Here is a 20,853-nt window from a genome sequence, read left to right as displayed (position 1 = left end):
TTGCGGTATGTTCGGTATTATTTTTGTGGCGAGCAGGTATTTTTAGTTGGACCAGACGCGGTCACACTCTTATTTACATCGAACATATGATGGGCACGCCGGAATTAAAAATAATATTGGAATTTAGGTAAATATTTATACACTTGGGATGATATTTTTAATTAGTTGAGTAAATTTTAAAGTGCTGGAGCAGAGCTACTCTTTGGAAACATTAAAAAACGCCAGGTCGCCTTAGACGGAAGTCAAAAATGTAAGTTCTCAATTCATAAGCTTTAAAAATTGGTAATAATCTGTAAATGATTTAATCTTTAAGGGACCATTGCCAATCTGCTAAAATGGATGAATTCCAATATTTTGACAGAACGAGCGGAACTCTTTCTTCAAGATGACACCGTGTATGTTGATTCAAAATTATCATGATCCAGGATTTATTTATTTTATTTGTTCACAGACGACCTGGAATTTTGGTTCTTATAAATGACACAGATTGGGAACTTCTGGTAAGTTAAGATTTAGGATCGCAAAACAACTCATTTATAAATAAATTAATTTCTAGGGTGAACTTGATTACGAGTTGCAGCCCAATGATAATGTTCTCTTCATATCCACTTTACATGGCGGTTAACAAATAGTACATTAATTATTTTTTACGAAAACAGATTAAATTTGAAACGAAAAAAGCAAAAACAGTTTGAGTGAATCAGAATTACGTCCCTTTACCAAAAGAGGCAAAGGCCCACACGAAAGTTCGGGAAGTAAAGTTTTCATCATATCATATCATCTAGAGATTGTAAGTCAGCAAGCTTCCCCTATTTATGCGAGCATTTCGCCGAACGAGCACTTGGGAATTGTAAGGTGGCCAAAAATAGAGCACCTCAACTGTGGCTTGGCGGGACATTTGAATTGAATAGCCCACGTTCGTTTTACATTGAAGCAACATTTATTGATTTTAAATTTTCGCTTTTACTTATCTATCGATTTAATGTAATGTTTAGTTTTATTTATTATGTTCGTTTACGATTATTCTAAATGTAGGCACTTAGGTTACATATCAACTAACTGTACGTAATGAACTTCGATTCAGATATGTTGGGCATCGGCCACGCCCCTTTCGGGTGCTGTTCATGGCTCCCATCGTTCCATTTTGTGGTCTAAGAACTATATGTATATGAAATATGCTTCGACATTGACACGCTGAATTCAATAATTTCAATTGAGTTTTTCGAAAAACAAGGCCAAATGGGAAACGCAGCGATTATGACAAATTAACGAAAACTATAAAAGTAATAAATAATAAATAACAAAAATAATGAAATTAAATTAGCGATCGATCGTGATGATGATACCATTAATCTGGATCCGATGAAACCGTTCTGCTAAAGCTATAAATGTGGATTCCTATGTATGTAAATCTAGATTCGATGCTCCAGGAGCTGCTATTTGCCGCCGTCCGGACTGGCCGATTCCGCCGCATGGGCGTAGGATCGATATCGCCGCAGGATCACCGTGGACGCACTGGTCGTTGAAGCTCCGGACGCCGTGGTGGTGGACGTGGACCAGTTGCTCCGGCTGCTCTCCGCCGCCAAGGGCTCCTGATCCGGGCTGACGCACATGTCGGAGACAATGCCGCTCTCTGAATGGGGTGGATATTTACACACATTGCATATTATATATCGGATGAGAACACATGACACTAAAGCGGCAATCGCAAACAACATAGAACAACAAACATGCAGCACTCGACACAGGCACGGATTGTGGGTTAGGATTTGGTGTTTGGTGGGGATTATATACAGTAATACTGGGGGATTTCTTCGAGATTATGTACAGGGATCAACTACTAGCTACAGGGTGCGTCTAGAAGAAGTAGCACAGTTCAAGCTCAATACCCATGGACAGCTGGCTGACGATGGTGGTCGATCGTTTGTGGTGTCGTTTGCTGTTTCCTAGTCCGTTTCCGTTTCCGAGTCCGCTTCCGTTTCCGCTTCCGGAAGTGCTGCCTCCCTCGGCAGTCATTTCCGGCCCCTTGAGTCCTCCGCCACTGTGAGATTTGCCCAACTTCAGGGCCTGTGTTTCATTGATCAGCTCCAGGGTGGCACTGCAGTTGGTGGAGCTAGTGCTGTGTGGTCCGGGCAGCTTGCCAAAATGGAGACTATGCCGGCCACCACCGCCATCGTGGTGACCCGACGAGGAGCCACCGCTGATGGAGGAGCCACTGGTGGTGCTGGTGCCGCTGGACAGCGAGCTCTCCGAGATCAGCGAGTTGGGGCGCCGCATGCTGCCTTTTCCCGGCTCCGAGTGACGCAGCTTGGGAGCTATGGAAGGGATCATTTAAAACCACATTTGAATAAATCGGTTTTGGCCATTAGACGTACTCTTGTTCAACTGCGCCAGTGGAATGGAGCGATCGCTGATCTGGTTGTTGCTCGGCCGAATATCCAGACAGGGCTTGCTGCCAATGCCCATCGAGGACATCTCCGCCAGACGAACTTCTGCGAAGGCAAAGACACTTATTACAGGTGCTGCATATTAAGGGAAACACAATCTCTACGAACCTCGGTTTCGTTTCGCCTGCTTCCAGAGCAGCTTGGAGATCTCCTCGGTCCAGGCATTCTTGATATCTTCCGACATGCACTGCAGCATCCATGTGTCGTCTGGCTTTCGTTTCCGGAACCAAATCTCAAATTTAGTGGCCGAATCACCCGTGTGCGCTGTCAGGCCAATATCGGAAGTTTTTATGCTGTTTTTGTAGATGTAGATGTCCAGATTCTGTTTGGATATTGATGAGTATTTTGTTAGGTAGATCTTTATTTTCTTTTTTAATTTTATGAGGTACCTTTAACTTCTCATAAGTTGCCTTTTGGTGCATAAATAAAGAAATAAAGCAAAAGGAACAACCATATATTTATTTTATATTCTGCGATGATGCTCTAATGAATTTTAAACAATTTTCTTCCAAATTATCTAAGAAAGATTTCTCTCAAAAATCGAAATAAAATAAAATTATATTTGTTTCTATTAGGAACCGAAAATAATCGCAACATCTAACTCTTTTAACTAATTCTTGAGTGCATCAAGTTCGAATTGAAAACTGCTACCATTTTCATTATTTTAAGTTTGTTATATATATATATATACTATAATAGTATAACCATTAACTTTCAAATGGAATCCTTACCTTGTGATCGGGAAAGCGACGTGCCTTGCTGAAGAGGACCAGCTCCTCGAAGAGGAACACCTGTCGCAGGGTCTTCTTGCCACCGCGTCCCTGCCACACGAGGAACTCATTTTGGCGCAGCAGTCGGCCCTGCTCCTTGACATTGACATCGCAGTCGCGCAGTGAGTCCATGGCCAGCAGGTCGTTGCCATGTCGCAGCTGGAACTTGACCATCTCCTCGGCTCGCTGCAGCTCCTCCACATCGGCAGCGATTTCCTGGAGAGCAGCTCCTTCCACCTCCTTGCAGGCCTTGACCAGTTGCTGCAGGAGCAGGGCGTATTTGCCCATCCGCTGCACTGGCTTCAGCAGATACGAGGCCAGATCCAGTTTGTCCTGCAGCTGCATCTGCTTGGGCTTGAAGAAGGAGCTGCCGTACTCGCTCAGCAAGGTGTCGCTCTTGGGCTTGTTCTTGTTGTAGAGCGCATAGAGGTAGAACTTTGATTCCATCTCCAGGAAGGCGGCTCCCACTTTCAGGGGATTCCTCTCGTACCGCTCCAGTTCGCTCAGGAAGTGCGAGTTGTGGAACTCGAAGATCTTCTCGATGTTGCCGAAGATCACATTTCGTTGGCCCCTCAGAGGCTGTGGGATGTCCTCACGCAGCAGCTCGTCTATGTAGTTCTCGATCACGTAGTACAGGGAGCGCACATAGTCGCGTTCGGTACCAATCATCTCGCGCATGATCAATAGAAGCGTTCTGGATGCGTTGAAAATATTTATTAAATTGCTATAAAATAGCTGAGTTAGGCAACTCACTTTTGTATCTTGGGATCCAGGCAGCTGAGCTCCTCCAGCTTGGGCAGCTCTAGACTGGAGCCATGGCACTGCAGATGGGCATTCGCCTCCATGGGCGAGTGCATGTCCAGGTACCTCTTCGAGGGTCGATCGAAGCACTCGTCCTCGAGCAGCTCGTCGTGACTGGAAAGTATTACGATTTATTTCATTAATTAAATTAATAAAATTAAATCTTATTAAGCACCCACCTCTTTTCGTTGAGGCTCTGGCAGGAGCAGATCCTGGCCAGTTTCGGATTGCGTTCGCAGTTATCGCACACGCCCACTCCGGAGTCGGCGATCTTGGACTGCTGCTCCTTCGCCGTCGTTGTCCTGCTCCTCCCCCTCATCCATCTCCTCCATTTGGTCCATGTCCTCCAGGTTGCGACTCTCGCGCCAGCAGCTGCAGCTGCTGCTCGAAGGACCGCCCTCGAAGGAGCTGCCGCTGGCCGAACTGCAGCGGTAGCTAACCCGCTTGCCGGCAGCCGGAGCCGGGGTGCTACTGGCCACCGGCAGCGAGTGACTCTTCCTCGTCGCCGGCCAGTGCTTCTCCAGCAGCGAGGTGGCGCCCAGCTGCTCCGCCAGGCGCTGCAGCTCCTCCCGGGCAGCGGTTTCCCGCTGATGCTGGGTCAGCAAGTGCAGCAGACGGGCGGCGGCCTCGAAACGCTCATGGGCCAGCTCCAGTTTCTGGGCAAACTGATCCAGGGCGGACTTCAGATTGTTGGCACTCTCGCTCAGAACAGAAACTTTAAGGGCTGCGGCATGCAGATCGCGTCCTTTGGCCAGGTGTTTCTGCGGGTTCCATTGAATGAGATTAGAGAATAAATGAAAATCTTAAGGAATTTATGTATTCCACCTACCATTGCTATAAAGTAGTACTTTTCAAACTCCTGCTCCTGGGTCCTCAACTGAGATTCGTTGTCCCATTGCAACTGGGAAAACTTTTGCAGATTCTCGGCTCCATCGCTGCCCAGCCAAGAAGTGACCTGAAAATATGGGACATGGAAACGAAAATCAGTGGGAAACCTTCAACTGGTTTTTAACAAGCCCACGCGCTAGGCCAAGGTTCCCCATTGCCACTATCATCATCATCATCATCATCCTCGTCTAAATCTCCTCCCAATTTCCAATTTCCGATGTCCAATTCATAGCGCTGAAAAGTGAAACTCATAGAAATGATCGACGCTCTAATTAGCCTCCACTTTACAAATTAAAACCCAATCGAACACAAATCAAATAAAACGACTCAACTATGGGTATTTGGGAGGCAGCTTAGCCTCCCAAAGGTATTGGCAACCACAATATAAGCCAGCCAGCCAGCCACACAGGTAGATATGGCATCCAACAAGGCAACAAGGCAACAAGGCAACAAAAACAGCCACGGGCAATCAACGATCTCACATTGATAATTTTGTGGCTCTAACCAATTTTTAATCACCTGCTGCGTCCAATTGAATTGATACAATCGACGACGCCGCTGTTGCTGTTGCTGTTGCTGATGATGATGATGGCTCCCATACCATTCCATCCCATCCCATCCCATCCCAAAAAGCGCCCATACACCGATTTCCAACTTCCAACTCCCAATTCCCAGGTCGAGACGCGTGCACCGGCGCATTCACTTTCCGTTTTTGGGTTCTGGCCCAACTTTGGTTTTACACAGAAAACAAATATGTACTACTAAGGAAAAATATTATTTGAAAAACTATCTACAAAATATATAATCATATCTTATTATCTTTGGCACCTATTATTATGTTCTAATAGTCTAATAGTTCATTTAACTATAAATGCTATTAAACTGGTCACTTGATCGATTCTTTATGGTCACTGACCTCCCACTGATCAAATAAAAGTTACTTTTTGATGATCGAGATGAGTAAATAGCTTTACATATGATATGTTACATTCGAAGAGTCTTAACATTAAACTCCTCTTCCACTCAAATATTGGGTTTATGTTTATATGAAATGTAATACCATCTCCTTGTTTCTCCAAGTGGCAATCTCTGGCTTCGAGATTCACTATCTCGAACCTCTTTTGGGGCATGTCTACATCCCCTCCCAATGAATGAAAATAAAGTCTCGATGGGCTGGGGAGTGGGAGTGGGAGTTTGGGGAGGTGCTCTTAGAAAGGGGAACTGGAGCAGGGGCTCTAAACAGCTGCTCCAGTTTCACAGTCGCAGCACAATCGGCTGTCAGAGACGCTGACTCTTCATGCTCATCAGATATGGTATATACGTATATACAGATCTAAGCCATGTACAGGGTGAGCCAATCTGCTTGATTTCTTAATTGACTTCGTTCTTTAATTAATCTAATTTTGGAACTGAGAGCTTTTGCCCATTCGATTGAGCATGGCTGATTGATAATTGCATCAAGTGGTCCACACACTATGAGTTTTTTAAGTGTCTCAGAGATACTTTACAGAATTGATGGTACTCTGTTTTGGAAAACCCTTGTGTCAGACATATTCCAGAAATTTTAGAAAGTTGTCTGTATGTCACATCGGCAAATATTAAAAGGCTAGTATTCAAGTTTACAGTAGACATTAGTTTTGAATAAATTATTATTAAAAGCTTTGAGAAATGTATATTTAAAGCTAGAGAATGCTTTGTGTTATATAGGAAAAGCTTTTTCTCAATCCTCATTTAAGTAAAAATTGTTTTATCGGAACAAAAGAAAACCTAAAGTGAATCACAGCCTTAAACATTTTTAAGCTTCAGAAACAAACTTCAGATTAGCTTAAACACATGCAATTACAAATGCCCCCTTTGAATATTTGATTGCCACACTAGTGTGTTAATTAGCAGTGAACACATACTAAACAATACACCAAATATAATTAAACCGGACATTGAAATCGGACCTTGAATTGTTCAATTTAGTGGCTCAACTATTTCCAATCAAGTAAAGCAGAACATCGTGCACAGATTGATGATGTTACAGAGCGGAGCTTGTCAAAACAATGTGATTGGGTCACCAATACTCTATATGATCGATTTGGAACAGAATACTGTAGACAGTCTACAGTATTACAAATACATACGTCTACAGGACTGGTGACACCCTGTACTTCGAAGATGGAGAGCCGGCTTGCTCAAATTGTTTACGCTGAAACCGACCGTTGAATGGGGGAAGTTGGAGGCGGGACTTGGCCTTTTGGCTCTATGCGGCCGATCGGCAGATTGTTTCTCAACGATTGCCTTGCACAGGCTGGCCATAAATTAATTAATTGATTTAGTAAAACTCGGCCCCAAGTGGATTTTCACTGCTAACCGATGGCGATAAGGGACGTGGGCTGATCACTGAACTGTGAACTATTAATGGCAGCCCCGATCGCCGTATCACTCAGCCGACTGCCCGATAAGTCGCTGACTCACATAGTTTGCCATTTCGGCTGCCAATTGGCCGGCGCTTGGGTCTTCCGATTTTGGCCCGGGAATCATGGCGCGACTGTTAGTAACGATGTCCGCCAAACGCGACAGAAACCACTGCAACATGCCACTGGCAGCTGAGAATCGCGACTGGATGTGGAAAAGCCGAGGCAGCTGCTCCGCGTCACCCATGCCCACGATCTCCTATGTACACAGTACTCGGCACATAATGAGGCATTTTCAGTTTCATTTCGGCTTTCCGTCCGCGTCGCTGGCAGGCGGCACTCAATGAAATTCAATAAAATCAAAACAATTAGCAAACGTAAACAAAAAGGCGAAGAACAAAAAATGGGTTAGACAGGGAGCCCCGGCACCCACGACAAACCGATGACGATGTCGCCAATCTCGGCGGAGTGGATGGAGTCTTGGTCTTGCATTTGCTTACACAGAAAGAATTGGGATAAGAGAATATGTGGAAGATCTAGACCCATTATTGAATAATCAGTTTTATCATGACGGATAAAGGTATTTTTTTCAAAAAATTAAATTTTGGTTTAAATGATAAATACGACATCCAAAAATATTAATGGAACCCAATTGACAACTTAAATATTTATTGTTATAGGAAAAACATTAAATTTAAGGGAATTTAAGGAACGATAATTTTTGCTATTCTAGAGAATATCAAGCTGTTTTTGTTTACAACATGTAATGCACATGTCTTTATACATTATTTTAATTTATAACCAGTTAACGATTGCCAAAACTATTCATCTTAAAATAAAAACAAAATTCATTAAACTAAATTCGATTGATCTTATAATAATTGAAATAAGGAACAAAGCAACTAGAAAAAACTTTCCGATCAATTTTGTTATTGCTGATAATATTAATAAGACAGTGTGCTATTCTGTCAACAAATGAGTTTATAAAATTGTGGACTAAAAAAAATATATTAGGAAAATTTGAAGTTTGAAAGTTTATCTGAAATGTTTGTGACTAATGCAAGATGTGATTGTGACTTAATGGTTATTTTTTGGAGTGCCTCCAAGTAAATAGGCAAATGTCAACCATCCGCCAGCGACTTCGTCTTCGGTGGCAGAAGTTGCTTCTGCGGCGATAAGAACGCGTCCATCTATGGCGGATGTGGAGCCGTTCGCTGATAAGCCACTGCATTTGAGTTGACTGCACTCTGTTCTCGACGGGATGATCTTAGGAGCTGTTTCTGCTGCTGCTGCTGTTGCTGCTGCCGCCTGACATAAAACGCAAATTTAACGTGACAGTTTAACAAGTTGATCGCATGCGCCATAAAACACATGCAACACCTACAACAACAACAGCAATAGCAACAGCAACAACGGCAACGGCGGCTAGTTGTGAGCATGCGTGGCTTCCAGTGGTGGCCACTCCTTCCTCCTTCCGCCGGCCTCCTGATCCATGATCCCTGCTCCTTCCTCCGTACTCCTTACTCCTGCTGCTGTCGTGTAATTTACACAAATGTCGCGCATTTATCTCGTGGCCATAAACATTTTTAAGCCACAATATCGAATTTATTTTGACACTTTACAAAGTTGTCGCCAATGTTGCAGTTGTTCTTGTAGTTGTTGCCACAGCTATCATAGACAACCGAAAACAACAACTATTGGCATTTGGCTCACCCTTCAATAGGGTAATTCGATTTTTCGGGCGATTTGGAGTTGACATCTATATACATTCGATGGATCATTAGTCTTTATCATGGTCAACATATGCTAACAATTCATTTTAAAGTCCGAAGTTAAGACTATCATTTGAACTCATGGTTTCCTCCTGGTCACAATTTCCGTTTCCATGTAGATAATTACATAGTAATATTTATCATATGTTGTCTTTTAGGTTTTAGTTTTTAATTGTTTCCATACACATTTCAGAAACATTTCGTCATCAAACTCATCTCATTTCCGTAGTTTAAAAAAAACTTTAGTCGAAAGATTAATAGGAATTGTAATAATTAATATTTATAATCACTGCCAGATTATGAAGTATTTGTTTATTTATAAAATCAGGTTTTAATTGCATTAGAGAGAACATTTGGAAATCGGATTGTCTCGAATTACATTTCATTTCCACCGCTTCTTGGGGCTTTTCGACTGGGACTCTGTGGATTCTGCTTCTATTTCTGGTATTGGGTAATTTATTTGAAGTACCTCTTAAATGATATGCTTTTGCCATTTGGCTGTCTCATTTCTTGTTGGCTAATTTGTTCTCTATGTTCGGCTGTTGTTGATGGTGATGTGTCTCCTCGGTTTCTCAAGAATATCGCAGTCGGCTTATCGCTGGCTTTTAAGTATTTCTGCTTTTGTCCGGCTGTTTTGCATTTGGATTTATGGCAGCATGTTAGAACTTATAGCAGCGATAACTGGCTCCAAGATCAGAGGAATGGCAATCGGAATGCGAGTGCGCCAAGTGAGACATTAAACATGAAAGCCGACCATCAATGGGAGGGGAAAACCAATTGGAACTTCCATTTTTCTTGGCACCTAGTTCTGCACAGCAAAAAAAGGTCTGAACCATTTTCTCCAATGTATATGGATATTTTGGTGGTATGATTGGAAACCCGGATGTTGTTATATATTTTTATCACATGTTATCTATATCATGAAATTCTTTTTTTAAGCCTAAAGACAGCGGTTTTAAATAACCTACTCATACAATTATTTCCATTTATTGGGACAGAATTAAGAAAATATTTAAAACTGAATCAGTCAGTTTGTGGCTAAATATTAAAACATACAAAATTTTAAGACATATATTAACAATGGTTATTTAAAAATGTTTCTTATATGGGAAATAAATAAAAATTGCTGATAAACAAAAGCCAGTTTATACTTATTCGAAGTTATGATAAACTGGGTATTGAATTTTTTTCTGTGCAGCTCTTTCCAACCGATAAATGTGATTTATTTGAAATATTATTGCCGAGCTAACCGCGTCTGTAATCCCTTTGGGCCCACATGCCTGCATTCGATATCCCACTGGGCCACTAAGGGGTTTATGTATGGAAAACGGCCGGCACGCTTGGCTGCTTTCATTCCCGAATGTAATATAGCAATTTCGTTCGACTATTTTACGGCAAAAGGCGATTACGATTTAACTTATTTTTCACTTTCCAAACCGGCGGCAATATGCGTCGAAATCCCATGGCCCAGGTCTCTAGATTGTGCGACACGCACAAAGTCATAAATAGTGGCCACAAAAGGCCAAGACGTTAATGTGGTGACAATATTGCATGCAACCGAGTTGCTAGTTGGTGTTGCTGTTGGAAAAGCAGCTTTACCGCCTGCTTTGGCACAGCAAGTGCATCGTACAGGCGTACAGCGTACATGTGTCTTGGAGAAAAGGGGGGCGGGACTGGGGACTGAGGCCAGGGGCGTGGCGCTTATCGGCGATCGGGCGACACTGTCCAACTTCAACTCCATTGCAACTGCATTGGGGAGCGGACGTGACGACGCTCAAAAAATGATGACAGCTGTTGATGAAGTTGACGATTTCTAAAAATGCGTGTAAAATTAGTGTTAAAAAACATGTCAAACCCAATGTGACAGTTGCGTTGCGTTACGTTACGTTTTGACATGACAGGCCAAAGGCGCTGGCGACAACAATTACACTTTGTCTGCAGGTTTTCAAGACCAGGCCAACAAGAGTCCAAGAGCAGGACCCCAAGCCCGTGTTAATTCAATAACCTGGACATTCTGACCGAAGCCACGATGGCCATCGGCGATGGCTGGCTTGCTAAGCGTATGATTAACGTCCGTTTTGATGACACAGCCAACATGGAAGCCTGAAACCATGGACGAGGTACTATGTAGCAGTATGACTGCATGCAGGAACAGGAGGAGCAGGAGGAGCAGGAGGAGCACCAGCTACATCTGCATTGTTTGTTTGCGTGGTACATTTGCATGCAACAATCTCAACCGGTTGGGATCGGCGGCACTTGCGGCAAGCATGTGTTTATTTCGTTGGAGCACTCGTATCTTGGTAGCTCGCTTGGCAGAGATGACAGCGGACACGGGTGCTATATCTCATCACGCACGACGAGGCTATGCTTTTGGCAGCTTAAGCCTTAAAATGGTCAAAAAAGATTTAATTTTACATTTCGACCTTTTAATGTGATTGATTTCTATAGTATGACTTAAGAAATGATTAAATTTGAAAATTGAGAAATCATCGTCTTGCAATCCCAAAATATATTTTTAGAAAGTCCGCCTTGTTACTTATGAATATGTTAATCATATTATTAGTTGATTCCAAACTCTCTAAAAAGCCTAGTAATTTAATTGTTTTCAGAGTTAATTTTAGCACAGTTTTTCAAGGCTTAATTTGAAAAATTGATTAGTAAAATATGCTTTTATTTAATTTCTTAATACAATCTGAGTTTAATGTAAATCGCATATACAAAGTTGTCAAAGAAGGCCTAAATTTTAATAACTGATTGATCTCAGCTTCAAATCCTTTTAAGCCTATTGAGCTTCTTGTTAGTCAAGTTTTTATTTTTAATGGTCCACTCAAGATTTGTCAAACTGGCAAAGTGCCTCCAAGCTTATTTTCGATTCTCGGCTTGTGGTTTCTGGTCAGCATTTATCCGAATGTCAACGGCTAATCGACAGTTGGCTAAGCAATTGAAAGACAGATAAATATGTCGAGTGGAAAACGAATAAAACCCGAAATCAGAAACTAATTTTCCGCCGACTAATTGCAATTAAGGGTAATCTTATTTTCCTGTATTTCAACTAGTTTTAGCGGAGCCCCGACCGTTAGGCGATGGGGGAAATTAATGATACTTTTATGTAATGGGGTCTTAAAGCCAACAAGCATCACAGGTGGAAATTGGGAGAAATTCTGAATAACTTAAGTTAATTACGAAATAAACTGTAGTCCATCTCTATTGGGCGGATAATGCCCGCGAGGGTTAATACATGCGGTTATTATTAATGCCCCTGTGGATGGGGTCCCGGGGTTCGAGGTTGCCGCTTCGACGGGGGCTTCTGCCTCGGCATGTCGACAGTGAATAAGCCTTCATTTTTCATGGCTCTCGCCTGACCGAATTCTATGCAGCCAGTTCTTGGCCAAAAGCAACTGCATTTGCCACTGGCAGTGCGGTTATGCAAGCCAACAAAAAATGCCAAAAAAGAAGCCGGAGAAAGGAGCTGGGGGACATTTGGCCACCGCATTCCTGGCCCAAAGACAGCCGGTCAAATGTCAGGGGCCATAAATAAGCTGGCCCAAACTGGCGGCCAGGCTTCCGCGACACAAATGCTCCTCTGTGCCGCCGCAGAAGCCGATTCCAAAGTGCTCCTTATGGCGATTGCAATTCAAGGCGCGAAACAATTAAACATAGTTTTCATTGCACAAAGCCGCCGACATTGCGCAAATTAATTTGTGCAGCAAAATAAAAAAACCAAAAAAAAAAGGAAAAACAGAAAAAGAGCAATCGTCTCAAAGAAAGCGCGCTAAGCAAATCCAATTTCACCGTCAGCAATGTTTATTTATCTGTCGCCGCAGCTGCGTTTACCTCTTTCTCCGGCCAGCTCGGCAAACACCCATCATGGCCATATTTGTGGAGCAATCCACCTTCATCTCGGGACATCCGAGTGACCAGCTCCCAGCTCTCAGCTCCCAGCTAATGCAGCCGATCAACAATTTAGATACAATATCGCATATCGCATCATAATGTCGTCGTCGTCATCCTCTTGGCCAGCAATATGGCGACACCACAGCAGCAGCAACAGTTGCAACTGCAGCAGCAACAGTTGCAGGTACAGCAGCAACATCAAGCACGGCGGCATCTTTTTTCGCACCTTGTTTGAATGCTCGCGCCTAATGGACGACAGCAACATTAGTTTGCCGGCCGGCTGGGGACGCTTTTTGTGGTCCAGTTTCGCGTGTTCGCCTTGTTTTGGCATCGCAGATTAAATATATTTAATTAAAAAGAAACAAGATGAATGTGAGATCAATTGACACGGCCAGCAGTGGATACACTATCCATAGATCGTCCAGATATTTTGTGCTGATAGAGAAAAATCACTAAGAAGAATGCAAATTCTTGCAAAGGGTTGGGAATCGCAAATATCTCAGATGTCTTTCCCACGCATACAATTTCTTTTCGAACCTTTCTGCTATTTTCTATTACTGGCCAATTTGATCGATTTTTATGACCATGGCATGGAGACTTATAGTCACATTTAAAAACAAACAAGACTTTACTCTTCTTTAAACAAAACTTTTCTAAACTTAATTAGAAATGTAAGGATAATATTTTTTTGTACTGTGTTTCATTTAAAAAGCATCGTGTTTAATATCACGTCTTAAATATTAAATGTCAATATATAAAGTTGATCTTCTTTAACTTAAAGTGAACCAGAAAATAGTTTTCATTAAACAGTGAAGTCATAAAAACTTTATTAAATTCCAAACTATTCCTTAAAGCGAAGAAAAAGTAAAGTAAATAATTCCAAAAACATTTTACTATTTAAACCAGCTATTAAAGCACTGGTCAAATGATTTATACTCATGTCCCTATAAATAATATTAATTGATATATTTATTAATTAAAATTAATATTAATTTCCTTCTAATCAAGCCAATTTGAAAATTGTTAATACTAAAATCTAATAGAATTCAATAATTTTTTTGTAAGAGTATTTGAAAACTACAAGAGGTGGAAAGACAAAAACCAACAACGATCTGCACAAAATTGGTAGCTGTCAACGCCTTTATAATTGAAAGCGTGTTGGTGTTAAACACTCGTAAGTATCTCTTAGTATGATTTTTGCGCCGATCGCCGATATGACAAGCGGGACATAGAGACTGCTGAATGGACGGCTGCGGCTTATCAGTGAACTACTTTTCGAATGGAAATGAATGAAACCAAATGAAATGAGCAGAGTCAACGAATCGAATCGAATGCGAGTGCGAATCAATGGGCGCCCCAAACCGCCGACAAATCGATTGAAAATCACACAACGCAAAAACAAACAGCAGCCAGAGACAAGGAGGGAAAAATAAAGATTGCATTTAATTTCTTTAACCTTGCTTTCACTTTTCTCATTAACTTTTCGTTGGCAATTAAAATTCAATTTTTGCTCAAAAATCAAGGCAGATAAATGGCCGCACATTTCTCAAACGGAGCGGAGTGCGCGGGAGCGTGTGAAAAAGGCCAAGACGCCACATACGAAACGTTAACAAGGCTCGGCAAATTTTTAAATGCCAATTTCCGCAAATTATTAAATGAAATTGAGGATTCCGCACAGCTATCTATTCATCTCTGGTTAGGGGAATTCAATCGGCTCTTGAGCCTTATATGGTGTGTGGTGCAGAGAAAAAAATTAAATGGCTTTAGTTCCTCAATTCGTTGTCGCAATGAATATGCATTTGTAAGGAACTTTTTAAAATAGTACTTAAATGCTGATCTTTCGAAACTTAAACTTTTACATTTGAACTTGTATACATTACTTTCTTTTACCCAAACAGAACATGACTTTAAGTTCTTCTTTGAACCTGTAACCACAAACTAATTATGAGTATATGCCAAAACATTTGAATTGAAACTTCTCCGATCGAGATCTTATGTTTTTTTTTTATCAAAAAAAATATCAAAAAAATATTAAAATATTTAAAAGATATTTGAGATAAAATTTAGTTACATATTTTTTTTGTGTGTACTTGCTGCGTGTCGTGTAGTTGCAATTTGACATACTTTTGTTAACCAGCAACTGCAACTGCATCAGCAGTAGCAGCAACATCTTGCGGCAGCATCAACAATCATAATAATAATGGCAAAACTTAATAGTGGCGCGAAAGTATGACGAATATGTAAACTGCAGCTAATCCCGCAACAAATGATTGCGATTAATCAGTGGAATTGCATTAGCCGGGCCAAAAGGAGTCGCCCAACTGGGCGTAACTCCGACTGTCACTGCCGCTGATTAAGCGAGATTCCCGGTGGAAGATACAAACGCGAGTACGAGTTGTGGGTGCGTGCGCCTGCAATTATGCGCATGGCGCGCACGGTAGCGCAGGGCATGCCATATGCAATGCGCCACATGCATCGCATGGGGCATCCCTTTCCCCGGCGGCCAAAAACTCATTAACAAGTCAATTAAAAGGCCAGGAAGCGGCAGATGCTCCTTGTGGCATCGTCATCGTCATCGACATCGTCATCGGCAGCGGCATAGGCATCAGCATCGGCATCTCTTGACTGCCAACCAGCTGGATGGCTCGCTTATCTAACGACTCCATTTGGCCGCTGACTGGCAGCATCATCTCTCAATCCCAATCTGGGGACCGATCCTGAAACTAATGCGCCAGCAGCCCGAGGAGCGGACACTAAGCGGATGCGCGTAATAAATTAATAAAGCCCGCATTAAACGCAATGCATATTCAATTAACAATGTCAGTGCACCGCAGCGTATCTACGAGATACATTCGGCATTCGGCATTCGCAGTCACATTCGCAATTCGCTGCGCTTGCCGCATTTCCTGTCAGCAAAAATGAAATCCAAGTCCCCCAGCTCACTAAAGATTCGAGTCACAAAGTTGGCGGGAGAAACCAATTTTATGGGTATTGTAAATCGTTCGGCGAACCTAAGGCAAAGTGCCATCTAAAGATACTTTCGCTAGGCAAGCTGTTCCCATAGCTTTACCTAAAAGATAAAAAACCGCTTTCGAGAACTTTAAAAAGTGAGTTAAGACGGTTGGCAAATTTTAGTTTTAAGGAACACAGGTGTTCAAGAATGAAATAATTAAATATTTTACGGACACTTATAAAATTGATTTTAAAAACATAAATTTTCATAAATTCTGACTTAAATTAAAAAAGAAACTTTTCCAAGTAAATATTGTGAATTTGGTATGTAAAACTTTTTAATAATAAACTATTGTGAGAAAATATCTAAAATACTATTAAAGAAAATTCGTAATAGTTAACCAAATTATTTTAAGAATTTTTTTTTATTCAAAATTTTAGTTTAGCACGTATTTAGTTCGATGTATAGAAAATGTTTATAGGAATTGTTTCATGATTAAATAAATTTAAATGGTTTAATTGTCATATTTTAAGAACTAGACCACTATATGTACCCAACTGTATCTATATTTAATGCTGGGAGTCCCCAGGTACTCACCTCACTGATTTCATCCTCGAGCGCCCGTTGCCTTGTGAGTTGCCGGAGCCGCTCCCTGCGCTGCTCCGTCAGCTGTTCCAATCGCTGGGCGGCTCGATCGACTTCGTTGAAGAGGAGCGTTACCTTGCGCAGCTTGCAGGCGGCATCCACGTTGAGGAATGCCCCCGAAGATGGCGATTGGGGCTGTGACGTCATCCGCGGGGAGACGGGGGCAGAGGTGATGGCCCTAGCCAAATCCTGAAGCCGGGCCAATTGGCCAGCTCCCATCTTGCGCAGACTGTGGAGCTGCGAGTCCATCAGCGCACGACTGAGGGCGCGATGCTGGCCATAAAGTTGGCGGCGCGTGGGCAATCCCTGAAGATCGGCGGCGCGTATTTCGCTGAGGGCACTCACCAGACGACCGCCGGCCGTCGAACACTGGCGCTGGAAGGCCTCCAGTTGGGCGAAAAACTCCCGCCACTTGGCCGCATCGTGATGCCGCTGGCTTAATCCCGGCCAGCGTGGACAGGGCGGGCACGGAGGGCAGCAATCCAGCGGGCAGCTGCGATGGCGCAACACTTGTCGTGACTTGGTCCACGCTAATGAATTTAACCAAATCCGCTGGCAACTGCGACGAGGGCTTCTGTTTTTTTTGTTTGTTTGTTTTGGGGTCAGAGTCAGAGCAGAGGAAAACAGCGGATTCGTTGTCATTAGTGGACAAGTTCTGTTTGGCCAGCCAGCCGGTCATGTCATGGGGCGGGTTAATTGGCTGCGGATCAGACTCTCGAGAGCTGGGGGCTGGGGCGTTAGCCCGTTGCCTGGCCTTTCGATCCCGCCCTCTGATGAGCACACACAGAGAAAATATTTGCCACATTTACAAGGAATTTAAATTAAAAAAAAGGAAATTTCTGTTTATTTTATTTAATTTTAAGGAATTAATTTGGAGATTAAATCAGAAATCTATGAGATTTATTATTTAGTTCAAATAAAATTAGAATAATAAGACTCATAATAAAGTTTATAAAAACAATATGGCTGTATCAAAGTGATAAGTTATCTACTTGTAATATGGTTGTAATGATCAATTATATTTATTTAAAGTTAAAAAAACAATTTTAAAAATTAAGTTTTACTATTTTAAGATACATTTAAAAATTAATATTATTATTAATTAATATATAACCTTGTCAGATCTAAATAGTTCCATAAGTATTTTGAATTTCCATGACAAAACTTTTTTAAAATGTACGAGATTTCCGGAACACTGCTCCAGAAATATAAGTATATCAAAAAAATATATTTTTACATTGCAAAACCTTTAGATGAATTGACAATATGAGTACGAAATACAAGACAAATAAATTCCTATTGTAGAAGTCCTTATTGTAAAAATTCAAATATTTTTCTCTGTGCTTCTTTGTGCAATCTGAAAGGTCAGGCTGAATAAACTCTAAACTTACCGGGTGATCACTGTTATTGTTCTGCTGCTGCTGCTTCTGTTGCTGCTGCTCGTTGCACAATTGCAGCAGACTCGAATCGGGACAAACGGCCAAAATTTCACAATTGCCAATTTGCTTGGCTAAGAGTCTAAGACTTTGGCAAATTAAGTCGATTACGCATAAATGTTGAGACTTCTCGATGGCAATTAAAATGGTAAATGTCTGTTGGGCGGGTTGTTGTTTCAGCTGTTGCTGTTGTTGCTGTTGTTGCTGCTGCAGTTGCTCAGCGCTTTTATGGCCATTGATTGTTGCTGTCGTTCCGGGTGTTGTCGGGGTGTAGAGGGAGCAGGAGCTGCAAGAGCAATGGAAAACGAGCCGTGAGTTGTGGTCCAAAGTGTCCGAGAAGGTGCACGGCCAAGTCGCATAAATAAGATCAAAATTGTTTGCCTACTGTCGATCAGAGGTGAACACTTTGAACTAGTTTCAAATATTTCTTACTCAGAAAACTCATTTTAGTTATTATTATCAACAATTAAACTTTTGAAGGGACGGAAAAAATTTTTTATTGTACAAAATTATTGTACATCATTGGTTAACTAAAGAAAAGTATTATAAATATCAAAAGTGTTTGCCAGCAGTCGATAAGAGGTGGACAAGTATTAGCGATCGGGGAACTAGTTCCAAATTATGTTATGAAAAGTAAACATTTTAAAGTTTCCTACTCAAAAAACACATTTTTAGCTTAACATTTTCAATTAAGTTATTATTATCATAACTTAAAGTTTTGAAGGTACGCCAAAATAATTTTACTCCATAAAGATTGTACGTCATTTTTTAATAAAATGAAAGCCTTGTTTATAAAATGTTCTTTTGAATACTACAAGTTATAATAAAAGTATTATTTTCTCAACTCTTAAATTTTTTGCAGGCTTCCTAGGGAAATTTTCTATACATTTTTTTAAAACCTATTAAACACATTACTTTTTGTTTTTTTAAAACCCATTAAGCACATTACTTCTTGTTTGTACAAAGTCAAAATACTATTTTTTACTAGCTACAATAAAAAAAATATCTTTGAATAGAAAGCGGTTTTTTTAAATAGTTTTCAGGATGTCTTCATTTATTGGTTCCCCCATAACGGGCTCACTAAACATTTTAAATGCAACATACTACTTAGACTTGTTAAGTTTAATGTGGCTTTAGGCTATAATTTTTCAATAAATTATATTAATCTTGAGGAGCATTTTCCGCCTGAATCTCCCTGAAAGTTAATTGTTCTCTTCTCGCTGATTCCCAGGCTTCCATGTGAACTGGTTCGCATGTGGGTTGCCGCCCAGATCCAAGAAATAAAAGCGCATAATGCTTGGGCGGATTGGGTGGTGGTGTCCGTTTGGGTAGCAGAACACACCGACTTGGCAACGCCCAAAACAAGTTCACTTTAATTGGCAATAAGCGGCCTCTGCACTTGGACTCTCGGCCAGATGAAGCACTTTACTTGGCTTTACCTTTCAGTAACTCAGCGGGGAGAAATCACGTAACTATGACAAGTTGGTAGCCACTTTTAATCAGCGTAAATAAAAATTGAAAATTGCTGCTAATGGCAGCTGCTGCTGGTGGTGGTGGTGGTGTTGGTGGGCATTAACAGAAGCCAAGAGCCGTGTGTCCTAACACTTTGGCCAAAGTTTGTTTAGCGGCTTGGAAATTCTTTAGCGGCCAAGTTGTTTAACTGTAAACGCATGCCAGGCCAGGTTCTTGGTTCTTGGTTCTGGGTTCTTGGCTCTCCATTCTCACATGGCAATTGGCAGTCAGAGCCACAGTTTCCACCCCCAGGTTGTTGCTGATGCAGTTGCTCTTAGAGCTGCAGTTGCAAATTGCACGCAATGCTCACGAGGCTAAGATCCAAGATGATGTGGCGTGTTTCTGCGGAGTCTTCGGGTCTAAGAACGCGGCTTAATGATGCCGCACAGTGCGGCTATAAAGACCGCCTGGCATTTCATTTCCAAAGCAGCCTATATACACGCTAAAATGAGCCAGCCGAGCAAAGCTATTCCGTAATTCGGCCAGGTCGACAACCGAGATACTCTTACTAACTGAATTAGATAAATAGAGTAGATTCAGGGCTAAAGTCTTGATATAAGAAAAATGATATCATGTAGCATAATACACATATTGTGCGAAAATCATATCTTGGGTATATTCTGCAGAGATCATTTTGAAGTCAAAATGCGGTTGAACATTAATTTCGTGATAACTTTATTCAAATTCGTAATTAAAGTTTTCATATTTTATTCATAGTGGATCTAAGTTAAATAAGATTCAATTTCCTATGTGTAAAAACAAATTCTTTCTTTTAAAGCATATTTATAATTTTCTGCAAAGGCTCTTGCAATTAACAATGTTTAACATGTTTTTTAAACAAATTTTATTCAAACAAATTTTAAAATGTCTATACATTTTTAAAAGTGTTTAAAATATTGAATATATTTTAAACATTTTTATAAAAAAAATTAAAAATCATATTTCACCTTTACCATAAATAAGCTAACTAAAGGTTCATTTAAGGTTTTTAAATGTTATTGAAAATACTTGGGAAAAATACCCTAAACTACTCAGCAGTACAACCTTTGCGTTGAAACATCTTCCGCGAACCCATTTTGTAGTTCAGCCAAAAAGCTTTGACACGTATCAACCTCTGCCATGGGTAATTATAATTCGAAACCTTGGCTGATTGCAATGCATTTCGGGTTTGGGAACAGCCGCGCATGCTCTCACCGTCGATTTTGTTGATTTTGTAGGGCAAGACGCATTAAAATATGAGCACAATCCTAGGCCAGGTCGAGCGTGTGTAACCCGAGCTTTTCTTTTATATCCGTATTATGCGCGGGCATGCATATTTATACACGGAGAGTCT

General features: G+C 41.3%; 2 protein-coding genes across 2 annotated transcripts in view; one reads left to right on the top strand and one right to left on the bottom strand.

Moving 5' to 3' along the window:
- The first annotated feature begins 18 nt into the window (after positions 1-18).
- On the top strand, positions 19-648 carry LOC128258854 (ubiquitin-related modifier 1 homolog). The gene is made up of 5 exons (XM_052990804.1): positions 19-127; positions 183-250; positions 314-395; positions 452-500; positions 557-648. Exons 1-5 carry the CDS (start codon positions 87-89, stop codon positions 623-625), a joined length of 309 nt encoding a protein of 102 aa, XP_052846764.1. The 5' UTR covers positions 19-86; the 3' UTR covers positions 626-648.
- Positions 649-921: 273 nt separating this feature from the next.
- Positions 922-20,853, bottom strand: part of LOC128258850 (uncharacterized) — a 55,796-nt gene continuing 35,864 nt past the window's right edge. Inside the window, 12 exon segments of the mRNA XM_052990801.1 lie at positions 922-1,633; positions 1,890-2,315; positions 2,376-2,492; positions 2,556-2,769; positions 3,179-3,911; positions 3,971-4,132; positions 4,198-4,308; positions 4,310-4,779; positions 4,848-4,973; positions 16,525-17,019; positions 17,021-17,146; positions 17,964-18,294. Of these exon segments, the coding sequence (XP_052846761.1) occupies positions 1,437-1,633; positions 1,890-2,315; positions 2,376-2,492; positions 2,556-2,769; positions 3,179-3,911; positions 3,971-4,132; positions 4,198-4,308; positions 4,310-4,779; positions 4,848-4,973; positions 16,525-17,019; positions 17,021-17,146; positions 17,964-18,294 (3,508 nt within the window). The 3' untranslated portion in view covers positions 922-1,436.

The sequence above is a fragment of the Drosophila gunungcola genome (assembly GCF_025200985.1).
Source record: "Drosophila gunungcola strain Sukarami chromosome 3L unlocalized genomic scaffold, Dgunungcola_SK_2 000003F, whole genome shotgun sequence".
NCBI lineage: Eukaryota > Metazoa > Arthropoda > Insecta > Diptera > Drosophilidae > Drosophila > Drosophila gunungcola.
The sequence above is the reverse complement of the archived record's forward strand: the minus strand, read 5'-3'. Positions and strand labels throughout refer to the sequence as shown.